This window comes from Passer montanus, unplaced genomic scaffold (assembly GCF_014805655.1).
Source record: "Passer montanus isolate IOZ18808 unplaced genomic scaffold, ASM1480565v1 scaffold31, whole genome shotgun sequence".
Taxonomy (NCBI): domain Eukaryota; kingdom Metazoa; phylum Chordata; class Aves; order Passeriformes; family Passeridae; genus Passer; species Passer montanus.
In genome coordinates, this window is record NW_024367819.1 from 3,638,092 (window position 1) to 3,662,892 (window position 24,801).

Below are 24,801 nucleotides of genomic sequence, written 5' to 3' on the forward strand. Positions count from 1 at the left end.
TGCTGGTTTTGGCTGGAGTAGAATTAATTTTATTCACAGAGACTGGTATGGGGTTGTGCTTTGGATTTGTGCTGAACATAGGGTTGATAATTCTTTCTGAGTTTTTTGTTTTGTTATTGATGAGCAATAGCAAAAGATGTTTTCATTATCACTGAGCAGGGCTTGCACACAGCCAAGTCTTTTTCTGCTTTTCACACTGCCACACTGGCAAGGGAGTTGGGGGCTCTTGGGAGGCTGGGAGAAACAGCCACAACAGGTGAGCTAAACTGACCAAAGGGATATTCCAAACCATGTGAAGTCATGCTCAGTATATAAACTTCAGGGAGGAAGGAGGGAGTGGATGAATATTTGCAGTGATGGTGTTTGTCATCTAAAGTCACTGTTCTGTGTCATGGAGTCATCTGTGTCATCTCCCTGCTCTCCTGGAGATGGCTGAACACCTGCCTGTCCTTGGGAAACAATTAATCAATTCCTTGTTTCTCACTGCTTGTGTGCATGGCTTTTGCTTTCCCTATTAAACTGTCTTTATCTCACTCGACAAGTTTTCTACCTTTTGTCCTTCTGATTCTCTCACCAGTTCTACTGGTGGAGGAGTGAGCAAGTGGCTGTGTAGGATTTGGTGGATGGTTGGGGTTAAACCACAACAGTCCATTTTGGACAATAACAAAAAACCTTCTCTATATTATCAACCCTGTGTACTGCACAAATCCAAAACATAGGCTCATACAAGGCACTGTGATGAAAATTAAATCTACCTCAGCCAAAACCAGCACAGAACTGACAATAAATTTGAAGCATGGAAGGCTGCCTTTGTGAATCAGAAGGCTTTTCTTTAGGAGGTTTTGAAAACAGCTTTACAAAACTCCCTGTCAAGAATCACAACTAAAATATGTTTGCATCATTATTTTGGGCATATTTACATAATATTATATTTTCACAATCCATGTTCTTGCACACTACTTTCTGATTTGACATTTCTTGGAGGGACGAATTTCAAACTCTTACCTTTAAATATCTTGTTATTTTTTAATATCTTGTATGAGAAAGAGTTACATTTTTTTAATTGATGTATGTGTAAGTTCCCCACTAACAACTTCTTAGTCATGCTACTGTAAGCCAAAAGGTAAGGAAATAATAGAGGTCTATGGAAGGAAAATGTTATTTATATCTCATCCTTTGAAGAAAATAGAGAGCAATAGGGAAGGAAGGAAGGAAGGAAGGAAGGAAGGAAGGAATCAAAACCCAAACCAATAGCATAATCTCTGAGAATTAGATTTTGCAAGAGAAACAAGGAAAAGTGACTCCATTTTTTCTTCTGACCATTATGGAGTTGTTGAGACCATCTGAAAATATACATGCAGCCATTTAGAAAGCAATATTATTCACTAACTATTTTGCATTTAATTATAGTTTAAATTTAGGTAAAGACAAACCAATTCAGTGAAAAAAACCCCATTCTTCTAAAACATTTCTAAAAGCAAACCATCAAAGATGTTCTGCATCTTTGCAGAACATCTTTATTTTCCACTACATAATAATTTTTAATAATGCTTTAACTCATTTTCTAACTGAAAGGGTTGCCAAAATTTCTGAGAAATCATAAGTGTTTTGCAGGTTATCCTGGCCAAATGCAGATTTTTAGAAGTGCCTTCTTGAAAGGGTCTTCCCTAACAGAGTTTCAAATTCAATTTTACAGACTCAACACATGTAGAAAAAAAATAGGAATAACTTTCAGACTCCCAAGCCTTTTCTCAACTGAAATTAAAAGTCCAAAATTCTTGAAATGCACCCATGACTAGTGAAAATGTACTATTATACACAGTTACGACATATAAAGCAAAAAGCTTTTAATCTTGACATCCACTGAAGCCAGGTCAGCGATGCTAACCACTGAAAATACTGTTTAGTGAAATTAATAAATATGGCTAACTGGCAGTGGTTCAATATATTCTGGACAAACAATGCAATTCTGCTTCTGATAGCATTTTTTGAAATGTGTGTTAGAGGCCGTAATCAGGCAATTGCTGCAAAAATTAATTACATTAATTGAAAATATTGCTGTGTCTCAAAAGCACCATCCCCACATTTGAGCAAACAGAAATAATGGCATATTAAGTCCTTATCTGGTTTAGGGGCAAAACATCTGTCTTGGCTTGAACATTTACTGCAGGCTGCTCAAGCCAGGCTGGAGAACATTGCACTGGGTTCAGGTGCAGAGAGCTCAAAGCCAATGTCCTGGCAAATTGGCAGCACAAAATCTGACCTAGAGAAGATGGTAAATGCAGGCATGGCAGTACATGTCAGTGAGCACCTAAGGATGCTGCATCTCCTGATTACAGGACACAGGAGCAGACATCGGGCTCTGCAGCCTGTACTATTCATGTTGTACATGCCGTTAACCTTGCCAGCAAGTGGTAGCAACGTGGTGCAGTGGTTGCTTGGCTGTGGTATAAGACAGTCTTAAGAAACTAGTATGGACATTAAAGTAATAAAAAAACCAGTGTGCTCTCTTCCTGGGATAGTTTATGTTGTCATTGTAACTTTTTTTTCTTTTTCAAACTAATCAAGGTCTTGTTCATCTTAATGCAGTAAGACATTAAATAAGAAGACCTAACTAGGTAATTTTAGATAGCTTAGTTCGGGAGTAGAGGAGGTTGTGGTGCAATGCATGTAATCTCTCTGCATCACTCCTTCTATGGTTATTTCTGCTGTTGGTGTGATACTCCTTTTTGTGTTTTAGCTGACCTTCTGTCTCTCTGCTTTTTGAGTATTTAGTACATTCCAAAAATAGCAATAGTGAAAACTTAAAAGCCAGCATGTTCCTTATAAATGTAATTATAACTAAACATGATATTCTCTTTGTCTTTTAAATGAAACGGATGAAATGTACATAGTCATTGATATTAAATGACTGTTAACTCACAAAATCAGAGGAAGAAGAGAATATTCACCATAAGCCTTAGTTATGTCTGTGTTATTAAATTATCTTTGCTAGTCAGCCTATTATTTTGTGCTCTGAGTCCTTTCTTTTCCTGCCTTTCCTTTCATTCTTATCTGCTTTTCCTGAGAGTAAGTTATATATCTGATTAAACGGTAATTAGTGACTTCAGTGGGGCTGCATGTGTGTAACTGAGAATAGAATTTTGCCTAAAGAATTTTTAAAATCAAATATGTGATAATTAAAGGAAACTGAAGTGGTGAATCGTATTTAATGTGATGACCTAAAAATCCAAGTAATTGACAGCAAGCTTTCTGAAAAAAAAAAAAAAAGAAAAAAGAAAAAAGAAAAAAGAAAAAATCTTTTCCAAGCATGTGAAGTAAGGGGAGGAAAGGGCACAGCACATATCATGTTTGGTAAGTTATCCTTCTGTGTTTAATTTTAGCTTGATAAAAACGAGATATGTGCATATTAAAGAGAAAGTAAAAATGAATTCAAGTGCAAGACTATATCTTTAAATTTAATATAAAATTAAACTCAGAGTTCTCTAATTGCTTTTCTCTTTTTCAATTAAGCCATACAGCATATTCATCCTATAATTATTTTTACTGCAATATTTAAGTAGCATGACACTTATCATTTTAAGTGACTGCAGAGGGCTGGGAAAAGAGACACGACCTGGCTGGGTTCTGAAAAGACATCTGAAAAGACATCTTTCTTTAGTTAGCTACTTGACAGGTAGCCAGCTTCCTGCAAGTTGAATTCCTGTGTTGCTTGGGAGGCCATTGCAGCTGTCACCACACAAAGCCCTCAGGGAAAGAGCAGAGGACAGGAACTGGAGTGGGCAGCGGGTGCACCAGGTTGCAGCCGTGGCTGTGGCACTCCTCGTGCCCTGTGGCCCTGACCAGGTGCCTGTGTTTCTGTCCCAAAGTGGCTCTGTAATAAGGTGCTGATAACCACCTGTCAGCAGTCCCAGAGCTTTATCCCTAGCAAGTGAATGGGAGTGGTGGGGAATTGTATCTAGGCAGATACTGAAAAGGAGGGACAAAGGTATTATCACACTTTCTGTGGTCTTCATATCTCTTCTCAGAGAGAAGCTCAGAGGCTTTTCTTTTTCTTAGGGTAAAAAAGGATGGAAGTTTGTTGTTAAATATACTTGCATGAAGGTGTGATTTGGTAAGTCTTTCTTGTATGCCATATGGTGACATACCAATAACTTGCCAAAGATAAATCACTAGCTTTCTCTGCTTTACACCAAGCAAAATATAGCAAACATGCCAGCAGTCAGTTATGGAGATAACTGCATGAGCTTTGGCTTTACCAAACCATGAGACCAGAGAAACTACAATACATTATGTAGAGTAGAACTTCTGACTTCATGTTTGGAGAAGAGGTATTACTTCTGTAGAAAAAACCAAAATTTAATCAAAAGAAAAAAATCTTTAAGTTTCTTATTGTATTATCATTCAATTAAATGAATTTTATGCAAATATGGACAAAGCACACTGATTTCACAAAGGTGGGAGTTTACTTTGCAAAATTTGTCAGAGCAAGAGCTGATCTCTCGTGCTGCTGGCTCTAAGCAGTGGCATTTGTAATTTTTATCTTACAAAAAACTCATGGTTAAAGGCCCTATGTGGATTAATAAAGTATATTCAATTCCTGTGTTTCATATGTAAAGGACAAGGGATTTGAAATGTTATCATTTTCATGCTTCTTCCCTTTCTGAGAACTGACCTAAGGATCAGAAGTGTTTTTCCACATACTGTATGAGTTACATACTAATTGCGGTAATACGCCTGCTATTTTCAGTTCTTTCCTTTCATGAGCTTCCACATGACCTAGAAATATGCACTTCCAGCCCAGAAGGCCAACCATGTCCTGGGCTGCATCCAAAGCTGTGTGGACATCAGGGCAAGGGATGGGATCCTGCCCCTCTGCTCTGCTCTGGTGAGACCCCACCTGCACGGCTGCTTCCAGCTCTGGGCTCCCCAGCACAGGAAGGACATGGACCTGCTGGAGCACATCCAGGGGAGGGCCATGAAGATGATCAGAGGGTTGGAGCACCTCTCCCATAAAGACAGGCTGAGAGAGTTGGGGTTGTTCAGTCCAGAGAAGAGAAGACTCTGGGGAGACCATAGAGCACCTTTGAGTACCTGAAAGGAGCCTTCAAGAAAGCTAGAGAGGGACTTTTCACAAGGGCATGAAGTCATAGTACAAGGGGTAATGGCTTCAGACTGAAAGAGGGCAGATTTAGATTGAATATTAAGAAATACAGAAGAAATTCTTTACTGGGAGGGAGCTAAGACACTGGAACAGGTTGCTCCAGGGAATTGTGGATGCCTCATCCCTGGAAGTTTCAGGGTTTGATGGGACTTTGAGCCACCTGGTCTAGTGAAAGGTGTCCCTGCCTACAACAGGGGTGTTGGAACAAGACGATTAAGGTCCCTTCCAACTCAAACCATTCTATCATTTTATAAGGAAATCTGTCTTACTGTAATATAGCTTAAAGTAAAAGGCTATCACATAGTTTCTTATAGAGAAGTGTACAAATTTCTTATTACCAGGAGATGAGGGCAGAAAAAAGGCTGAATGATTATGCTTTTTTCAATATTTCCTTGTAATGATTGGAATACAAATGCATCTTTTAGTGCAATATGATCAGGAAATGAAAGGGATGAAAATATGAGATACCGTTAGGATGGTGTCTTTGTAATGGTCACACATTGTTAAATCTAATTAAAAACATAAAGTGTACAAACCCTGGAGAGAGAAGTTTAAATAAACATATAATTTCAGGTATATAGTTGCAATGATATTGAAAGACTTATCTGTTAAAGTGAGTCCTGACCCAAACTATTGGTAGAGGGCGTATGGAATCCTTAGTCTGTGAGGTTTGCTGTCAGAAAAATTTCTTGGAGATTTGTGCAACAGTGTCTGTAAGCATAATTCATTAGTCATTGCCAATAACAGTCATAAAGTCTAAAAATGGGAGAAATAGTTAACTTGAATTGCTTTATTTTGGCTTATACTCCTGAATTCTTCTGTATTTAAGGAACTCCAGATGAAGACCTACTTATCTTGACAAAAGGATGCTGTTGTAACTGAAACAAACTATATCCCACAGTTAGAGAGTCTGGCTCAGAATATCACACTGAAGTTAATGTCTTGAGTCAAGCTATCTGACATCTTTCATTTCTTCTTTGTTGACAGAGGACTTACTGCAAGGGTGCTTCTGCTTAACCTTTCTTGCACTGCCACTGTTCTTTACTTAGAGGCATTCCCCCAGGGAAAATAAGGAAAAATGAAAACATAAGTCAGCCTTTGCAAGAGAGTCTAGGGGCAGTAACTAATTTCAGTGAAGGCAAATTAAAAATAATAATAAAAAAAAATTCTTTGAATGCATTCTTACACTGTGAGACATGGAAAAGAACCACAGTTAGTAAGAACAAGTATGCTGGAGGTAGAAGTCAGACTCTGTTGTATTTTGGATTAGTGCCATAACACCTGTATCAATTCTTTATCACCATTGCGGCGTCTGTCATTTTAGTTTGATTTCATGAGATGAGTTGTTCTAGGAGTATAGTAATGCAATCCATTGTGGAAACTAGAACTGGGCTTAAAAATATTAGTCAAGTTCAGGAGATTTTGCTGAGTCCCCATATACCTAGAAACTAGCATGACTTACCTTTCTCATTAAACATCTTTTTTTTAAGAAAAATATTTGAAGTGATAATCAATCTTTCTTTTTGACTAGGGAATTATTACTCTAAAAAAGCTAAGAAAATGTTACAGAATGCTTTTCTAGTAAATGTATGATTCACTATTAACAGTCTTGGCACTGTGTAGTTTTTATATGCAAACCTGTTATTACCACCATCAGTTTACGAAAACCAAGCAAACCCAAAACTCAAGAAAGGGGTACTTGATTGAATATGGAATCCTGCTAATTATATATGTGAAAAGTTTTAACTTTCTCAGGTCAGTAACATAAATACATACATATATATCTATATATATCTATAGATATATATATATACACACACACAAGCAAATGTATTTGCTATATTCAGGCCACAGATCCAATTTGTAAGCATTTATATATGCAAAATTAAGATGTTAAAGTCTGGAGACAACTTTAACTATATTTAGTTCAATGAAAAATACATAGAAAAATAAAGAAACAGAGAACCAATCAAAAGAAAGTGAAAGCTAAGGTGTTGTGTGAATATATGAGGCAGAGAACATGTTCATAAAGGTAAGAGTTCCGCCAAAATCTCTTAGCGTTGTCCTGAGTAAAGTTTGAGACACGCCAAGTTTAAATGGGAAAGTAATTTTGAGCAAGGAGGCGCTTTGACTCCTCAGAGGACTCTGCTTTCAGGGCTTTCCAGAATTGTGATGAAAATTAAATTGGACATTATAGATGCTCTTTTTTTGGCTCAATGTATGGATTTATTGCATTAAATAGAGAAACATTTGTGTTGGATTCACTTAGAGTTTGTATGCATTGGTGCAAAATCCCTGGGCATGCACTGTGAGAAGCAGCTTTGCTCCCAGGGCTGCCCGTGCTCATTAGCACATGTCTGTGCAGAGCCTGACATGTCCTGTATCTCAGGTGAATGGATGAGCACTGTAATGCCTGTGTGGCTGTTAGCCCTGTGCTGGCACACAGCCGTGTAGGAAAGTGTCCAGAATTAGCACCAAACCATTTAGTCTGTGTCTAATCCTTTTTTTAGCCTGCACTTTATCAGTAAGTACAGTGTTTACATCTAGGTAAGTGCCTTGTTTCTCAAGCACCTCAAACTGTCTTGCTGATTGTTCCAGATACGTTTGCTCTACTGTCATTTCTGTCCTGGGAACAGTGATGACAGGCAGCCTGTGGAATGGGTAGAGGGAATCACTTCTGGGGAACGGAGACAGATGAAGACTCCCTCTCTGACAAATGCTACGTTAAGCCTGATGGAAAAATGATGTATTTTCATTAAGGGTCAATCAGGTAAGGCTGTAGGACCCTGTGGAATGGTCTTCTATTGTTGTACTCAAATGAAGGATCAGGCAAAACTGAATACTACCTAAGATATGGTATGAAGATAGAAAGAGGGTAAGATTATTGCTAAAATGAAAACTTGGACTTGTATTTGCTATTTAAAGACTAGGGACTAGGATTGATAATAGAACAATAGGTGTATAAATATTTATTTTCTGAGAAGAAATACTAATAATTTGAAATGGCCATTTAAAGCAAATCAGAAAAAACCCCATGCATTTATTTAATTGATAGACTCAGCTCCAGTTTTTTTTCAAATCTAGAGAGCAAAATTAATAGAAGATAAATTAAATATATTAGCCAATGGTAAAACATTCTGAGCAGTTTTTAAAGACAGACATGGGTTGCTTCCTACTGAGGGAAAAAGTATGGAAGTGAGGTAGAAGGTTTTGCTTTTCTTTTTACTTTTTTTATTTTCTGTGATCACATGCAAGTTTTACATCAGCTACAGGATCAGAAGAGTGGGTAAGCTTGGAGGAGACCAAAGTGGTCACCTGGTCCAACCTCCCAGCTCAAGCAGGGTCATCCTAGAGCACATTGCACAGGATTGCACTCAGACAGTTCTGGAATATCTCTAGTGAAGGAGGCTCCACAACCCCTGTGGGCAATCTGCTCCAGTGCTTGGTCACCTCATGTTCAGCTGGAACTTTTTGTGTATGTGTTTCTGCCTGTTTCCTCTTGTCCTGGCTCCATCCTGTAGACATCCTTCCTCCAGACACTTATACATGTTAATTACGTCCCCTCTCAGTTGTCTTTCTTCAGACTAAACAAGTCCAGCTCTCTCAGCCTTTCCTGAGGTGCCCCAATCCCTCAATCATTTTTGTCACCCTCTGCTGTACCTGCTCCTTCTCTCTCTTGTACTGAGGAGCCCAGAACTGGACACAGCACTCCAGATGTGCCTTACCAGGGCTAAGCAGAGGGATAGCATCACCTCCCTCGACCTGCAGGCCATGCTCTTCCTAGAGTACCCCAGGATCCCATTGGCCTTCTTGGCCACAAGAAGAGACTGCTGGCTCATGGACAGCTTGCTGTCCACCAGGATCTCCAGGTCCCTCTCTGCAGTTCTGCTTTCCAGCCCGCAGCCTGTCCTAGTGCATGGGCTTAATCCTTCCCAGGTGCCTTTGTTGAATTTTTAAAACACAGCTTTGTGTTTTAGTTTTAGGAAAAAAACAAACCCAAAACCAAAACTGAACACTCTGCTACTGAATAACATGTTAGGTCATCTCTGACTACCCACCCTTCCTTGAGAAACAGATGCTGTGATAAATTTAGGTCTCTAAATAAAAATCAGCATAACATTCATAAATGCATAGGACATCGATAAAATGGTGAACAAAGATATATTGATTATTAAATATTATCAATGAATAAGAAATTGAAAGCTTTCATGGACCAAATTCCTCATCTGGCTAGGTGAATGGCACCATCTGGTGGATCTATCCTTTGGAAAAGATTTCCTGGAAAGTAGAGTCATAACTTAGAGGCTGTTCCTCTACCATAAAACAGAATATTTTGCAAGTACTAAAAGTTAAATAAGATGTGAAGAAATGTAACAGTTATTAAAAACATAATTTTCACCATTGTTCATTTTGGAAAATTACCATTCTATTTTGCACAAGAAATGCCATGTGAGTAATAAAGAGAACAAAGAAAATTAGTCAAAACCAATTTATTAAGTGTTTACTTGAACTCTGTTCATAGCTATGAACATCTATTAAAGAACCTATTCTAATTCTGTGAATAGTTTTCTGAACATGGTAATGAAGTACAGGAAATTCATGGTAATGGAGTACAGGGGAGTTTTTGGGGGGATACAAATGCCTTCATTTACTCCTTCATTACATTGCAACTCAGTTGATTTGAGGACTTCTGTAGTAGTAGTTCTTGCTGTTCAAATACAATGACAGTCATTGGCAAATGCATTCTGTTGGTTGCCAGCAGCGTTGGAAATCTCAGTTATTCAGTCGGTTGTTCCCACACAGGTAACATAGGTGACCTTTATCCACAGGAATCTTTGATGACAGCATGTGCTGGCGCCTTCTGCCCATTGTACTTGCCCTGCTGCATTGCACCACTTGTAACTTTTCAGGTAACTGGATGAACTGGATACACTCCCAGAATTCATTTCTACCAAAGAGCATGCAGTCTATTGAATGTCCTGCTCATGCATGGCTGTCCATGAGAAGAATATTTCAGAAACATATAATCTTCATTTATAGTGAAGAGGAAAATATTGCAGGTGACTTTTCAAAAAAATTGCGGTTATCCTAAATAAACAAATAATACTCAAGTCAATGTAAAATAATAAGTATAACCAAGCAGAGTCTTTCTTTGTGTGGCCACAACCATCATCTAATGTGTGCTTAAGAGTTTTCAGTGAGAAATTCTTCAAATTACTTAAGGACAGTGATTTTCAGCTGCAAAATTCAGTTACCATTGGGAACCCTAGTAGTCCCAAGCATGTAATAGAAACATATTGAAAGTGACAAAGGAAAATTAATTAGACATTTTTACAAAATGGTCAAAGAGCACATTCCTTCATTCTGTGTGGCCTTCACATGCCTACTGAATTTTAAGAAAATAAGACTGTATTCTGCATTATATTTATCTGCAATAAAAAAAGAAATGAATGATTGTTTTCTCTGCTGTCTTTCTATACATTTCTCCTCAACTAGTCTCCATTAACATTGATTACTATTAATTTTCTTTTTTAAAAACCTTTTGATTATTAAAAAAGAAAAATCACAGAAGTCTTCAGAGTAAGAAAAATGAATAAATTAATACCGAGAAAAACATAAGTGGCCTCATACTGCTTAGATTTCTCATTAAGGTGTCCATATTGTTTATTAGTATATTTTTTTTAGTACCTTGACATGAAGCCTGTTGTGGGCACTAGGTACAATAGGGACAGGAAAAACTTTGTTGTGATGCAGTGTGAAATATTTCCTTTGCAATACATTTCCAGAAAATACAATGTCACATTTATTCATCCCATAGTTGATAAAAAAGATTTGAATGTGTCAAAAATAGTTATTTCAAATATAATTTTATTTTATTTTATAAAATAGAAAATAATATGGAAACAAGAGAAGTAGGCTGGTTAGTGCTGAAGAGTGAAAAATGACTGAATGTGCTGCATCCAGAAGCATTTTTTTGTGGGAAGGAGACACTATAAAACAGCTTTTTTTTTGGTTGGTTGGTTTTTTTGTGTGTGTGTGGGGGGTTTTTTTTGTTTGTTTTGTTTTGTTTTTGCTGTACAGACAAATCTAGGGAAAACAGAAGCTTTCTCAGGAACATTTTATCAAGCTAGATGTGGGCAAGGTTCAAGAGGGAAAGACTCAGAGGTGAAAGAAACAGGGGTACAAGGGAGATGGTTTCATAACAGGTACAGTAGGGTACGTGTCAGGAGAAATGGGGAGGATAAGCAAATGTAATAAGCAACTATGGGAAACTGCAGTTTAGACTGGATAAATTTCCTCTGTGTGGCTCACTAGATGGAGGCTGTGGGAATGGCAATAGGAATATGGCTGGAAATTGCAAAAGGTATGAGTCTTCTCAGCAGCCCAGGAGAAGAGCTGCAGTCAGTCAAGGTAAAGTATCATCGTTCTCTAAAGAAAGATTACTTCTAGCAGCTCAGTGGATGACTTGGCATTTTCATTGTTTTGGATTGATTTTGCTTTTAGATGGTGACTTGTCCTATGACTAGAAGCCTTAATAAATTTGAGAGGAAAATTGAGAACTTACTGCTTTCAGATGCTAGAAATTTGAGGACCTCAATGTGTCTTTGCAGATATCTGTGCTCCACTTCATCTAAAAGGTTCCAGAGTTGTAGAAAAATTAAAGAACAAAACTGATCAACCAATCAAATGAAACAAAACAAAAAACCTCAACAAAACCAAACTAAACCAATCAATTTAACAAAAAAAAAAAAAAAAGCAAACCCAAAAAAACCCCAAACAAACAAAAAAACCCAAACAAAAAAAAAACCAAAAAAACCCCAAACAAACCAAGAAAACTACAAAAAACCCAGAAACAAATAAGCAAAAATTATTCTTCTGAAGGAATATGAGACTATTGAACTGGACTGCAGTATCATTGTATGATCTCATTTGCTGTTGATCTTTAGAAGTTGATAAACCAAAAATGAATGCTAAAGACAACTGCTGTCTTATGCCTGAGGCTTGCTACTAATTTTATCCCTGTTGAATAATTTGGATCTCATTTCAGGGATCAGTTAAGTTGACAAATGTGATTGTGGCTCTTGGGGGAGAAAATTATGTCAAAAGTGTTTATATTTGGGAAATAAATGATAATTTATTAAAAGCTGGGGGGTTTTGTCTCCTGCAGCATCTGTAACACATAGGTTGAAGTACATTTCTAAAAACTTTTGAAATTTTTCTGAGTCAGTTTCAAGTTAATTAAGTAAAAGAACCTTGGCTACCAAGTTTTTGTAAGTGCTAAAATCTTCAAAGTGATCAAGTAAGTTAGAGAAATGCAATGAGAAACATAAAATTATAAGTTATTTGGAATCTAAACACAGCTTTTTTTGAAGATGTTAATGGCTCTTTGCAAGGGAGAGCAAAATATTTTGGATTTCTTGTAGTTATCTGAGATAGAATACACAGGTTTTGTATTTTAAGAGTTCCTGTGGAGTTCAATCACATATTGTGCATACAGAGTGCATTGTCAGTTAGTGATTTGAAGAAAGGAATGCTTGAAGAATCATTCAGGCAATTCTTTGAGTCGGTATTTCCAACAGAAAGGCTGTTCAAAACCAACTGATATCTTATAGAGTCAGTTATGAAAATTTAATTTCTATCCATTTTATCTGGATAATTATCAACCAGATGGGAAACATCTGGTTTTATCTAGACTAATAGAGCTAGATAGATTTTGAATTTCAAAGCACCAGGAGTATCTAAATACATGGTCTTTTGCTATCTAAGGTAATGACAACTTTGTTCTTAATTTTAGGATGAACAAGATCTCAGCCTTCTCAAACAGGACTTTAAAATGGGAAGTGCTGCATAAAATGAGCTGAAATACTCTTAATTGGCTAAAATATAAGGAAAATAATAACACTTTGCCAGAAGATACACGTTTTGACTAGCTTTGAGAACAGTTTCTTTTGTCATCCATGGCAAAACAAGAACTGTTGGGGGTGGAGGTCTGGACTTACCTCTGGCACACAGGGAAGAGTGGCACATACATGAATACAGCCTTTAATGTCATCTGGAATAACCCCAGGACCACTGGCTGGCTCGCTCTTCATCTGATCTGGCATCATTCCAGTTAGAAGCTTTGCAGCCACAACCCACGCAGTCAGTATAACACAGACTATCCCATGAGGATTCAGGCTTATTTTTAAATAACAGATGAATTAAAATTTAACTGATAAATGGACACTGCCCATATTTTGGGACACGCAGGTACATTAACTTTTAGAGTGTTGAGATTCAGTCTCAGGTGCCTGAAGTTAAACAGTAAAACTTCAGTACCAACAACTAGGATACACTGATGAAAACAATATTAATTATAAATAGAGCAATCTTAGAGATATTGTCTCCTATAAGCAGAGGAGGTAGGGGTCTTGTCCCATACTTCAAACCTCCTTCTTCTCCATATTCTCCTTAATATTTTTTGCTGCAACATTTCCTTGAATGTCTCTTAGGAGGTTAAAACTGAGTCACAAAAGGCAAGAATGCTACAGAAGTCAATTTTGTGTCAGTGAAGAGTTCACTCACTTAAAAGCTCAATTCAAAATGTCTTGAATCTGCTTGCCAGTTAGCCAATTACGTACACATAAAAATGTTTCAGGGGAAATTTTTAATACAGATCTCCAATTTATGTAGAAGACTCAACTTTTTGTTTCTCTACCAGTAGTGGTCTTGTTCCACCTATTACAGATAAATGTGTGTCTTTCAGGCTCACTTGATAATATTGTTTCATGTTTCGTAGTGGTCTTATTCCACCTATTACAGATGTCTTCTGTATATGTGTGTCTTTCAGGCTCACTTGATAATATTGTTTAATGTTTCTGAAAACACAGATTTCCATTGATCAGGAGTGCTCATACAGAAGAAACTGAGATGGAACAAAATGAAAGAAAGAGTAACATTGCATGAGTCAGGAAGCTGTTTTAGAAAACAGGTGTATACCCTTGTGAATGATTAAATGAAATATATAAGTATATAAGCAGTCACATGTACAAAATTTTCCAGAAAGATGGGCAGTACAAATTTGAATTTCCTCAGGCAAAAAAATCATCTGAACTGAGAACTCCCACAGCATACCTGAATGTGTTCCACTTCTAATGCAACCCTGGAAACAAAAGCTTTCTTGCTCTTGCCTGTTTACCGTGCTCAAAACGGAAATGCTTTTTGTGTACTGACAATCATTATGCTAACCTAAAATCACATTTTTGCTTCAGGTTTTTTTTTGTTCCAAAAGCCACACTTTCAGTTTTTAACAAGTTGTCTGAAAAGAATATTGGGTGTTTGCACAGCCACAGGTTGCAACATGCTTTCTTCTATCATAAAATTTATTCACTTATAAAATATTGTTCAAAATAAGCAATATTGTCATTCTGTCAGCTCTTGAGATTGTTATTTGACTGCTTCTTGTCTGTAGTACATATTTTTTCAAAGATATGAATTTGAGGGATTTGAAAAATAGGATGTGCTGCTTCATGTCTTACTTTGGGATGGTGTGATATTCTACATAATGCTACATTTCCAAAATGTGTATATTAATATGTCATGATCAATGATGTAACAGAAGACATCTCTATTACCATCACACTACAGAGCACCAGAAGTCACTGCACATTAAACTGTCTTAGATGAGTATCTACCACTGAGGGTCTGAAGGCTCCTGCTTTCATTTTATCATGGAGAACCTAAGAAACAGTAAGATGTTTTGTTAAGTAACAGTCTGCTATTGAACTAAGAACAAGACCTGATCTCTGTTACCATCTTCTGCTTCAGTCTTTCTTCATGCATGCAGTATCCTGAAAATGAGTTGTGCTTAGTAAGCCAGAAAAAAATGAAAAGCATGTTTCTGTAACCTTTTGGCAAAGAACATCTTCCTAGTTATGCCTGGGAAGTGCATTCCTCTGGTGAAACACTGACATTTTCTTTGGCGTAGTGGACTTTTCCCAAAAAAACTGGATATATGTCCCCAGTCTGGCAGCGCACAGTCCAGAAATTTGCCTGCTGAGAAGGATGCTTGAGGTTTTGTTTACTAGGACTGTATTATCAAAACATTATATTGATCCAAATTATGAAGTAAATGCAAAAATTCAATTAACGTTCAGATCAACACAAATCAGACTGGTACACTAGAAGGTTTTAAAATTATTTTATGAAAAAAAATAATCAAAACCTAATGCAAACACATGAAAAGAAGGGAGCTGTCACACTAATACAAGACATTTGAGAAAGAAGAATCATGCTCAGTTTTAAGTGTGTATATATAAAACTTCCATATGTGTTAATATGACCTTGTGTGTTGAATTCCTTCTATCTCCTAGTCACTAAAATATTCTCTTTTCAGTGCCGTGAAATTGGCCAAATATGTGCAGTTGTACTATGATAGCATTTTAAAGAATCAGTTAAAACTCTATAGATTTTAACTAATTAAGTTGCAACTATTCCTGATGTGAAATAATAATGATACTTATGTAATGCTATAGTATCTAAAGGCTCTGAAAATAATGTGATGTCATACCAGGCAGTAGCATGATGCAATAGAAACAGAGCTGTGTGATGAAACAGTATGTTATGAGAATTTGGCATCCAGAGTATTTGAAACCCTCATGGTTTCAAATAAACTTTCATCAACTACCTATTAACAGTAGCATTGCTTCAAGTGCACACCTACCTCCCATCTTAGCTTTAACCCAAAATCATTCAGTTCACACACTGAAAGAGTGTACTGAGGGCAAGGGAAAGATCTGCTTCAATAGTGCGCTCCTGAACCAAATTAAAGCACTCCCATCATAGCCATAAGAAAAAGGTTCTCAGAAGGGGGGGAAGTCTGTTTATGCAGTACATGTCATCACAAAGCTAGGAAAGAACGAATCTCAGATTCATTTAATGCAGTTCCATGAGGATCACCACATATATATTGTTCCTAATGCATTTCTGGTGTGTTCCTGAGAACTTCCAAAGATAGTGATGCTACAATCCCTCCAGTGGAAGAACAAAGTGGAATTAATTATGTGCTTACTATTAACATGAGGGCTCTATTTAAAGTCTGTCCACTCGTAACCTTAATGCCTGCATGGTTTTCTGTTGCCAGTTGTTTGTTCCCACTCTTTCAAGAGTATCTGCTGCAAGGATGACTCAGCTGCATGTTCAAAGTCCACCACCTGCTGTGAATTATTAAGGAAATCTGAAGCTGACCTGAGTTTCTACCTTTATAAGTCACTGGGTCACTCCTACAACAGGGATGGGATTTCTGAGAGGGAATACAAGGCTCAGATGAGAAGAGTCACCACAGTGAGCTTTGTTCAAGCTCTCTCTATTCATCCATCACAAACCTCTGACTCCCTTCAGTTCCTTGTATTGTTCTTGTAGAAAGGGAAATTAGATCAAAGGGAAATTAGACCTTTGTTTTAGGAATTTGTCCAGTTATTGTGGTAAAAGGTAAGAGGTATTTGGAAATGGTATGCTTCATGGTGTAAATTGGTCATGGGTAGGAATCAGACCAGGGCTTACACAGGGGCTTATTACCCTGAATGTTTTCAGATGCTGGATTTCTTCCCCTTTTTTTTCTTAAATACCATTTGTGATGGAAAATGTGCCTGATGCCACCTAAAGTAACAATCTCTCTTTTGCCATTTCTCTTATTCTTGCATATGGATTTACATGAGGGGAACTTCTTGTCAATTCTTGTCAAGCCTGAGGATGTCCATGTTCTGAAGCCCCTGTAGTCATACCCTTATGGTGGGTATGTGGGGTTACTGTCTCCTCTCACCACAGAAGGTTATTGTAGTTGGATATTGATGTAGAGAGCTGTGTAAAATAGTATTGACATTATGAATTAAGTCACTGAATGTATCAGATTACATTTTAAATTTTAATGCAAAGGTATAGGGTAGAATTCTATGAATTCTTCAGTACTTTGATCTTCAAGTAGCAGGAAAGTCTTCAAAGCAATATTCTGATTAAATAATCAAAGTCAGCAACTCTCACAGAGAATCTCATTGCATACTTGGTTGTGTAGAAGTCACTGATATATTCTGAAGCTCCTTTTGCTTGTTATCATGACTCTGCCTAATCCAAGATTGCCCTCAGCATATTTGTAGATTTTAAATAGGAAAAAGCAGTAAATAAAAAAAAAAAGAAAAAAAAAGAAAAAATGTTCATGAAGATGTTCTCTGCATCCTTCCTGAGAGATTTAACAACATTTTAAGTAGGTAGGAAGAAATGTGATACAGGCAATGCAAACTTTAGAAGTGCTCAGTCATCAATATCTCCAAATGTCTTTTCCTTTAAATGTTACCACATAAGTATGTAATTCTGTCACCAATTCTTGAACCTAAGTGCATGACTCTAAATATAACTGGGGAAATGGCCTTGATAAACTTCTTTATTTCATTCAAAATTTTAAAACAATATTTTTTCACCAAATACTGGTTGGTGTCTTTCCTTAGCTAAAGATACCTGGGTGAACATAGAATTAAATTATTTCTAAACAGGTCCAATATCTGGTGAAAATATTGAAACAACCCAGCCTCCATATAGCATTAGAACATCTACTGAGATTCAAAACCAGGTCTCTTTAGCTGACATTCACTCTGAATGGCATTTATTTAACAGTATTTTTTTTCTTGTATCCCCTGTAAAGCTCAAGTTTTCTTATTACTACATTCTGAATAAATCATTTGACATTTGAAGAACTGATGTGTGAAACTCCAGCTCATGAATACTTCAAACCATAATTTGAAGTTTTTTTGTTACTTCCATAGGGGAAGTAACACTGTGACTTTCTTTCTTCTGAGTTTTTTATGTAATGGCCACCATTTTTAACATTCTTTATTTTGGGGGCAAGAAGGCTTGAAGGCTGTCAGGAGGAGTGTCATAATTTTGAGTTCTTTGTCACACATTAAGAATCTCCAGAAGCTCTTCCATGAGAAAAGTTGCTTAAAAATGCTTTATCTAATACTCTTTTATCTGGCATGAGAAGAATCTATGTTGTTGAAAGGGCATGCAGCTGATACTAACAATTCCTGTCCAGGTAAATATCATAAAAATCATCAGGTTGCATCAGCTTGGAATCAGTTCCAGCATATCACTTTCCTTACTCAAATTGAACTTAGTATTTTCTTTGAACAATTCAGTCTGAAAAAAAATCTTAATCACATGGAAACAACTTTACAGATTAATAAATGAATAACAACTCTTTGTGCTGTTATTCTAGGGTTGACTCATTTTTCTTCAGGCCTTTAAGATTTCAGTGCATTGAGTAGGGCTAAAATTAATTATGCTGCAATTCCATCAAAGTTATTTCCCACAACATATTCAATTTCCAATGGTATTTTTAGGAAAGTTGTCTGGTTGAGACCTAGCATTTGATATCTTATAGGTTCTAATACAACTTAAACCACCTCTCTGAAAAACATAAACTAAGGCAGCAAAAGCACGTTTTTATCAGCACAGAAACATCTACAGTGGGAGATTTGCCAGAACAGCTATCATGATTAGAGAGTGTACTGGTTATTTTTATCTCACGTACCCTAGCCATGAAGGTATACTGGCACACTTAAATCCCTGTTGAGTCATAGCCTGAAAAATAATCAAGTTGTCGAGATGATAAAAGCAGAAGTCAAAGCTAATTTTTTCTATTTGCTGAATTTTATATATATATATAAAAGACCTTCTGTCATATTGGTAAGATGAAAACAATATTGAAAACAGAAAGGAAAAATTACTCTCCAGAGGTATTTCTCAAACAGATAGGTATTAAGCTTAGTATTTGCTAATTGGTTCCTCTGCCATTCTCCTTATGCATAATTTCCAGCAGTTACTTTACCAGGCCACTCCTTTATGTGTATATTGGGTTTAGACTATTAGCTGCTATTGCAAGCTCCTAATTTTCTTCAGAAGTATAACCTCTGTAAACATTATCACAGCTTTGAGACTGTGTAAGCCACTGACTGTCTTTATAAATAAATGAATGGCCTAAATTAATAAAAATAAATAAATTAAATTAATATTCAGTGAATAACAGGCATTATTAGCTTAGCCACACTGAGTTGCTTAACTCTGGCTGACCCCAACAGATAACAGTACCAAAAAAAAAAAAAAAAAAAAAAGGGGGGTGGGGGGAAGAAAATAATTGCTTCACTGATTTCTAAGCTAAACAATTGGCTGAAACTATCACAGTAGGTTTCCCCTGATTTCCCTCATCATCCATGAGGGAGACAGGGAGACAGGGATAACCAGCAGGAAATAAAAAAAGCCAGCTTCCATACTCCCTGGATTGTTGTCAATATAAGTTAAATGTTATTCTAGAATACTAGAAACATGCTTGATTTTGTGCTAAATGCTGAGATTTGCAACAGCTGTTTTTAGCTACAGCACAGCAAAACTATTATCAAAAGGCTGCCATTCTTCATCAATTACAAAATGGAATGGCAGTAGTGCTTTTGTGGCCATGGCCACTTCTGACAGTTGAGAGAAATATATATGTTCAGGGTGATGTCTGGAATGCAAAACAGGAATAAAGTGTGCTTCCCTGATTGTGTCTAGTGTTCAAGATATTGATGGAGCCAGCAAGCTTGTGTTATTATTGGGGCTGCACAGCCATGAATACATAAACTGGAAACTGACTTTTCCAAGTAAAATATGTCTTTTTCACATTACTTTTGTGGGAGTCAGCGTCCAGAGTATATATTCAAAACTTATTACTGGTAATTTTTCTACAGAAGATAAGCCCCAAAAGGGCAATGTCAGCATCTCTCTTTACAAATGCACCTGTCTTCTGGGCACTGGAGTTTTGCTGAAACTACTAGTGGCAGGTCAGGAGAATATTTATTGAGACATGGAATCTCCTGATCTGAATTGCAATGTAGGGCTGCAGTGAGCCATACATTCACTTCTTTTTTTTTCTTAGACTTAAAAAATCCCAAACCCACAACTATGAAATGTGTTGATTCGATTTTTTACTTGAATTCTGATAAGAAGATAGATGCTGTTTGGGTTGCCATGGTGCTATTTTTGGAATTGTTTAGAAAGAATATTGCACAAAGCAGTTAGTTTCTATGCCAGCAGCTGTGCTCTTCCTTCACCCTTCCCATAAAAAAATATTTTCACAATCATCTAATTTCTTTCAAAAGTATTACATAATGCATGTGGAAGGGGAGAGGTTGTGCAGCAAGATGATGAAGTTCTTTTGACTGTACAAGGAAATCATGTCTTTACTCCCCATGAAGTAAATGAAACTACCTTTGGTAGTCCATTACAAAAAGTAATTCCATGAAAATTCACATGCAATACATACACATACTCATTTCCTACTAACAAAAGACTGGAAAAAGGTGAACAAGAAAAGTGGCAAAATCAGAGCCCTGAATTTCAAACGAGAAAAGTTGAGGTAGGAATCTGCTTGACAGTATTACCAAAGAAGTGATATCTTTGTTATTGAAGAAATTCAAAGCTTGGCAGGTTGAGGGCCTGAGTCACTTGCTTTGACTGAGCCTCTGATCACTGTGGAGTGGAGAGAGGCTCCAGCCAGAGCCTATGGAACACTTGAAGTCTTGTGATATGATAATTTCAGCATCCCTTCCTTTTTCAATTAACCTTTAAAACTTATTCCTTCCATCCAGCCTTCTCTTACCTCTTAAAAGCCTAGAAGCAGGCCACCCTCATTTCCTGTGTAAAACAATGCACTGCTACCACCTAACTGAATTTTGGCATTCATAACCAAACTTTATGGGATTTGCAGGCCTAGTGTAAGCTGTTCTTAGCAAGAAAATAACATATCACCATCTCCTTTCTAGTTTGTCTTTGCAATTCTATTGACTGTGCATTATTTTCTTTCAGGAATCATATTTAAATAAGTCTGCTCTGTTATTCTCATAGCATTGAATCCTCTCATTTTCCTTTACAATGAAATAACCATTTTAACTACTCCCAGTCGAGTTTTGTGTATTCTTTGTCATGCTGTTCAGGTCAACAAACTAAACATAAAAAAACTGAGATTTCATGCTTCATTACTTTGAATGACAGAAATAGTTCCACAGAGAGCAAGATATCCCACCCCAACTACACTTTGGTGAAGGCAAATTTTTTTTCTATGTTGAAATAATAAAAAGACTCAATATTTTAGTCTTTTATAAGGAAAAAAAACCCAAAAAACCAAAACCAAAACAGGAAGGATAATCAATGAATCAAATACTCTGTTTCAAAATTTGGGAGGGTCTAAATTTTAAAATAATTTTTAAACTAATTTTGACATCATAAGCAATTAAAAAAAATCTCAAACCGAGTATTAGAATATTTTGACATTTTTTTGTAGTACTCCTTGGATGAGAAAACATTCCATCAATATTGGTTTTCTTTCAAAGATTCTTTTTATTTTGGCAAAATAATATTTTTTACCAATAAGAGACTGGCAGAAAAAAATAAGGTAATTGTTCTAGAAGTCTAATCAATATTTCATAAACATTTCTGTTATGGTATAAACTCAGATGTCCTACAGTTCCTTACAGTTATTCTGATATAAACAACAAGACTTTTTTTATTAGTGCTATTTCTGTCAGTTTTGCCAACAAGTTATAGATCTTAGGCTCCATTCTATTAGCACTTATTGATGAGTGTCCTTTAGTTTTAGCTAGAGTAAAATTCAGGTGAGTATGGTTGCTGTGATTTACAGTATGCTATTTTTCAATACCACTTGTATTTTTTCAAAGAAAACACAATCTTTAAAATTCCGTAGCATTTCTTAAGCTCTGTGAATGGTTCAACATTATTTTTTTGTCTTTCTAAAACATAAATAACTAAAGTAAATTAATTTTTTTCTACATTTTATAATGCTTTATATCAAATGTGTGTTGTTTGCACATGAAAAATTAAAAATATATTTAAATACTGACTGTCATATAAGATATTTCCCTAAAAACAAACATTGTATCTTCTTTTTTCATTTCATTACTCCATGTAGTAATGTAAGTACATATTTTAATTGAAATGTCATGAAATATAGTTAATGTGATCCTTCCTCATGACATTTTCGCATTAAAGATTTACAGCTTTAATGTAGTGCCCTGCATTATTGCCTGGAAAAATATAATTTGATTCTAGAGTCTACTTTTAAAAATACATTGGTTTCATGCTTTGCAATAAAATAGAAAGCTTGTTAGATACAAAGAGCAATGCTTGATAATGCTGAAAGGATGAGAAACCAATTTCAGAAAACCCATTTAGAATATTAAGTATGCATTTAAATAAGTATGCATTAAATAAGTAAAAAAAAAAAATACAAACCAACATGCCAGAACTCTCATAAAAAAGATAAACTTTACATATTATCTGTTAGTTTAAAAGATCTGACAGGTAGGTTAATACAGTTGAAAATGCTGTCAATGTGAAATGGAGTATTTTTCATATTCATTGCCAGCTATTTATCAGACTCTGTATGTTTCCCTTAATAAAACTTAGTTTGTACATCAACTTTTCTTCTTTTGTATAATAAAGTTGGACTACCTGGATCATGTACCTAGGAATATCTACACTAATAATCAGTATGTGCAGGAATCATCAAGCACCTCAGTCGGTGACAGAATTTTCAGGCACTTTGATGCAATGCCTGCTTTCTTCACATTGCATCATCACATTTTTAAGTGAGGAGATACAGATATGGATTTAGCTGTGGTGTTTATTTTCATTAATTCACTTATTTGCTAATATTTTCTTTCTTTTAGAAGTTGATTTTAATGAAATTTTTGTCAGCTTAAGAACATGATGTGCCCATTAACTTTAAAAAGTGATTGCTAATCAAATAACAGGTATATTTTTTTGTGTTTTCCTCAGGAGATAGAATATCTCTTGGAATAGCTTTTCATTCTCTATTGCTCAAAACAACCCTAACAGGAGAAGTCTGTGCTGCCATCATGCAGCAAGTGCTTTTACAATGCTAGTACCAAACCTCTCAGCACCATTGTCAGTCATCACTGTCATATGAAGGGATTACATGGGCCGGGCACTGAAAAAATTGCCCTTCAAACAGTTAATCTTTGCTGTTACTTTCCTGCTGAAGTCCACCTTTCACATGGAACATCTCTCAGTGAGGTATTTCCAGAACAAAACTTTGACAAGTCCATTAAGGTTTATTTCCAATTCTGAACATTTTTTAAAACTTGTCCATTTTCATTGCAGAAAACAAGAAGTCTTAAAGGTCTTGCAATATTCCATGGATATTCTTGAAAAAATGTCAAATGACCTCCAAATGTACAATGCTGCTTAAAGCAGGAATGGTGGAGATTATGCACATCACTGTACTGTTTCTTGTGTAGGCAATCTTCACTCCAAATCAGCACTGCAAATTCCAACATTGAATTGCACAGAAGATCATAGGAAACAATTCTTCAAGGCTGATAGGAAAGCCTAACAATGTGGCAGGTTTTTTTTGCTGCAGATTATAGTTTTAAAACTATTTTCATTATGAGGCAGTGAGGAAATGCAAGCAAACAGATTAACAAACAGCAGAAGGAACAAGACATTTCTGTGGACTTTTGCTATTTGCAGTGAATTTTCTGCTTTCATATACATTTCTTTTGCTCCATTGATCCATTTTAAATTGTAATGTAAAGAAAACTGCACTAGGTCTGGTCTATAGTTAAGGCTGAAAACAAAGTGACAAGGAATACTTCCTCCACAGTATTTCTAATTCTTACTGAGCTGTATTGGAAGGGCAAGGGTACTCAAGCCTGGACTTTAAAGACAACTACCTGAACTAAACATCTAATTTAATTCTACAGTAAGAATATGAATTCCAAATTCAGGAGACTGCAGTGCAGTTCTTTAAAGTACTTAGAGCTTGGTTCACTTGATCTTGCTGAAGATTCAGGAGTTGATTTACCAAACACTTGTTTTAAAGGCAACTCCCATATTTTGATTTCATGGTTGGCTACTTTTTCACAAAGCTGTGGGGTATAATCCTTTTTCATAATTTAATATTGAGTTTCCCCAAACCTCCATTCTGTATGTGTTATGTAAAAGGTTTTTGCAAAAAATCATAAACTATTTATAAGTATCTTCTGATGGTGGATACCTTTCCCTTTCTTCCCCTTTATGCCTCAGCTATTGCCTAGATGGCTGCTAGCATGGACCTGAAGAATTAACAGTTTTATTCTCACCTTTTTTCCAGTGGAACAAGAATTGCAACAGAATCCATGAGCAACTGGACTAATGTGTCTGAAATATCCCTGATCACTGTTCTATGACAAAAATGTGATTACCTGTGTTTCTTTGCAGGAGCATATGTCCTTCAAGTAAAAGCGACAGATGCTGATGATCCCACTTATGGAAACAGCGCTAGAGTGGTTTACAGCATTCTTCAGGGGCAACCATATTTCTCCATTGATCCCAAGACAGGTAAATAGTTTATCAGCAATAGTGGAAAGTTTAAGCTTTGTATTTTTTGATTCATGTAGGCAGTATCAATGAATAAATATGGACCCGGTTGATATGGCCAAAATCCAGGAGAGCACTTTCCCATGATTCACTTTTGAGTATTGACTAGCTTTTTATGAATTACAATGTGTTGTACAAACAAAAGAAACATGCTCGTCCAATCAGTACTGGAATAT

At 36.3% G+C, this 24,801-nt stretch overlaps 1 protein-coding gene across 1 annotated transcript in view; it reads left to right on the forward strand.

Moving 5' to 3' along the window:
- Positions 1-24,801, forward strand: part of CDH12 (cadherin 12) — a 223,519-nt gene that overhangs the window by 122,919 nt on the left and 75,799 nt on the right. Inside the window, exon 4 of the mRNA XM_039714778.1 lies at positions 24,467-24,586. Coding sequence (XP_039570712.1) covers positions 24,467-24,586 — 120 coding nt within the window. The remainder of the gene's footprint in view (positions 1-24,466; positions 24,587-24,801) is intronic.